The sequence below is a fragment of the Halyomorpha halys genome, unplaced genomic scaffold (assembly GCF_000696795.3).
Source record: "Halyomorpha halys isolate HHAL.00 unplaced genomic scaffold, Hhal_1.1 Scaffold83.1, whole genome shotgun sequence".
NCBI lineage: Eukaryota > Metazoa > Arthropoda > Insecta > Hemiptera > Pentatomidae > Halyomorpha > Halyomorpha halys.
In genome coordinates this window covers 873,674-876,925 of record NW_027115065.1, presented here as the reverse complement: position 1 = coordinate 876,925, position 3,252 = coordinate 873,674, and the positions used below count along the sequence as shown (strand labels likewise).

General features: G+C 26.3%; 2 protein-coding genes across 2 annotated transcripts in view; one reads left to right on the top strand and one right to left on the bottom strand.

Annotated features, from left to right (window-relative positions):
• The window catches only part of LOC106693004 (odorant receptor 10-like), a 46,615-nt gene that overhangs the window by 11,036 nt on the left and 32,327 nt on the right, over positions 1-3,252 (top strand). The window lies entirely within an intron of this gene.
• The window catches only part of LOC112211180 (uncharacterized), a 2,621-nt gene continuing 1,293 nt past the window's right edge, over positions 1,925-3,252 (bottom strand). The window contains exon 4 of the mRNA XM_024362381.2: positions 1,925-1,942. Coding sequence (XP_024218149.2) covers positions 1,925-1,942 — 18 coding nt within the window. The remainder of the gene's footprint in view (positions 1,943-3,252) is intronic.

The window sequence follows — 3,252 nt, the reverse complement described above, 5'->3', positions numbered from 1 at the left end:
TAATAAAATAAATTAATTTAATGAATAAATACGTTAAAACAAACAAATAGAGAGGTCAACATATTAAAATAAATAAATAAATTTATTCTAGAAAATATCATGAAAACGGCTACTCCTACGAAGATAAACACCATAAACTTCTGGATAATCCATTAAACTAGCTTTAATTAGAGTGCTAATAGACATCTGTACATCCAATGGTTCCTTATATATAGATTTCTCAAAATAAATTCACTAAATACTAATCATTTTAAGAAATATTGCTTTTTAAAAAGCTATATCTTGAGAACTATTGAACGTACATAGCTCTATTACGGCTAATATTTCAGCAAATTTACTCTTCTTTAAATAATGTTCTTTTTAGATTTTCAAGTGTTATTGGTAGTTTTTAAGATATAGAGCTCCGAATGAAAAATTACACGTCCTGAGATATAGATTTCTCATAATAAATTCACTTACTATTGATCTTTCAGTGCATTTATTTATGAACTGTTGCGTTTTAATAAATGTACTATAAAGTAGTTTATAACGCTTATCTTCGTAGATAGTTCTATGATATTTTCCAAAAGAAATTCACAAAATGTTAATTTCTAGATGTTCGGTTACATTTATTCGAAATATCATAAAAACTACTACTCCCAGGAAGATAAATAACCATTTTTTATCCCCCCTTCCTATACTTAGTAGACTCTTCAATTTCGACTTGTAATTATACATAGTTAGGATCTTGTACTACTTATTATTACCAAGTACTGCATCCCATATCCTTCATGGGTTGTAGCAGTAAAGATTTAATTTTAATTGATTGAAATAAGAAGTGTAATATAGTAATATTTTAATATCTAGTAATTTTTTTTCCTAACTGGAAGCTCTACCACTCATACTTCGGGAATAGATTGGGCTCGGGAATACTACGGTAAATGTGACAAGTGATTATGTTTTATTATATTTATTTATTTATTATTATTTTTTTTTTTATTCATGTACATAGTTTCATTATTTTTATTTTATTTATCCTTCTGTTTGTATATATTTAGAGAGAGATTTTATTTATTTTTAAGTAATTATTTTTCATTTATTGATTTATTTTTATTCTTATTTATTTTATTTTTTTTTAATTTTAATATACATATTATCAGTTATCACTATTGCCTATTTCCCAACAACGTTGTGGCAGATTATAATATTTATCAATAAATAATGTTTTGAACTCATACCATTATTCTGTGACAAGACTTTCACTTAATTAATGTAGACTTCGAGCTTATTAAAGATAAAGTAAGTTTTTCTAAAAATAAAACATCTGTAGTCAAATAGAAAAATGATAACAGAAAAAAAACTCAAATAAATAAAAATTTTACGAAATAAATATTTTGCATTTTTCATCACCTTGAAAGATTCATTCGAATAGTTTTAACTAAGACAAATTCTGATTTTTTGAAAACAAATTTAAAAAATGTATTTTTTTATCAAGTCTATTCTTAAATTTTTAATTACCTAACTTTGATTGTTTTTCGTTATTGCATCATATTCCTAAAAACATTTGACTTGGTTATCGAAAAAAAAAAATAATAATTCTTCATTTGTGTGGGGATCAGAAAATTGTCAATATGGATTTTTAAAATGATTTTAAGGTTGGCTTAAACCTGCTAAAATAATGCTAAACACGTAGGAGACTGATATTTATAATTTACGAAATATAAATTTTATTATATTAATTTTCACATTTTTTTTTTACTTCTCTATTCCTTTTTTATACCTGAACAACGTTTTGGGCTCTTCTTTCCATTACCCAGATCTTACTACTAATTTGTGGAAATTTATCATTTAAGATTAAAAATAATTTTTATTTTATCATTTTATTATTAACCAGTTTCTTGGACAAGTGAGTGGACATAAAATGAGGGAAGTGCATTTAATGATGCTAATGTACTTTTAAAGCCTAGGAAAAAAAATAAGCTCATTAATAAAAAATAAATAGGACTTGCACTTTGTTGGGAATGCATAAAAATGATTTTTAATCTTAAATGACAATGTTAATAAATGGAAATTAGAAATGGGCAGAAGAGCCCGAATTGTTGTTCAGGTATAAAAAAGGAATAAAGAAGTAAAAAATGGTGAAAATTAATTTCCTGAAAATAAATATAATAAAGTTTATAAATTTATAATTGCAAATACAAATCTTTATATTTATAAATACTTTTATTACTATTTTATTATATTTATATTCATAAAACTATCATAAAAAATTTTAATTATTTTTTTTCAAGAATAGATACATAACGGAAGTGAGAAATCTTGTTAATTTAAGCAACTATAACCCAATAAATTTTCCTCAACTAATATATCCCTGGCAATAATTGTATTTTAAACTATCCTTAATTATGAATATAAATTTTGCACATGAATGTTTTTCTGGGCAGAGAGAGAGAGAGAAATACTTTATTTATCTATGCTGCCTAAATACATCAGGATATATATATATATGCTAACCATATATTTTTATTTTACCCTTATCTATTTCAGGACCTAGTTCCTTACTGGATTTTATCAACGTAGTTGTATATAGTTTTGTAGTTTCCTTGTCCTCAACCAATAATCAGCATACGCAAGCACCTGTATTTTACCACTTAAAGTTAAACTCATTTCGATATACATGAAATTTTTAATGTAACGTATTTTAGTGCTAAACTAAATAAGATAGTTGATAAATAATCGCCTTGTTTTCGACCCAACCGAGCCTCAAACCTTTCAGAATTATGATCACCGATGGTACCTTATTAAACGTTCCGGTCTTGTACATCCGTACTAAATTAACTTCTTTGGAATTCATCTTCAAACAAAATATTGTACAGTTCCTGACATTTAATAGAATCTGTCTTTTTGAAATCAATATAAAGCTGATGAACTATCCCATTGTATTCCAACTTTTTCTGTAATATTTGACGTAATGAAAAAATTTGATGAATTGTTGAACGATTTCGTCTAAAACCACATTGGTAGTCTACGATATCTTCAGTGTATTCCATGATTCGATTTATTGAGATTGAAGTAAATATTTCAAAACAAACAGAAAGGCGTGAGATCTCTCGATAGTTATTACATCTTGAAGAAGTTTATCGGGGGGTGCGGTCAGCAAAGAACAACATAAATAAACAAAACAATATTTATTTATTTTATGCCGACGTTTCGACCTGAGTTTCAGGTCTTCATCAGGGATAGTGGCGTGTAAAGGGGACGGGAAGCAACTCA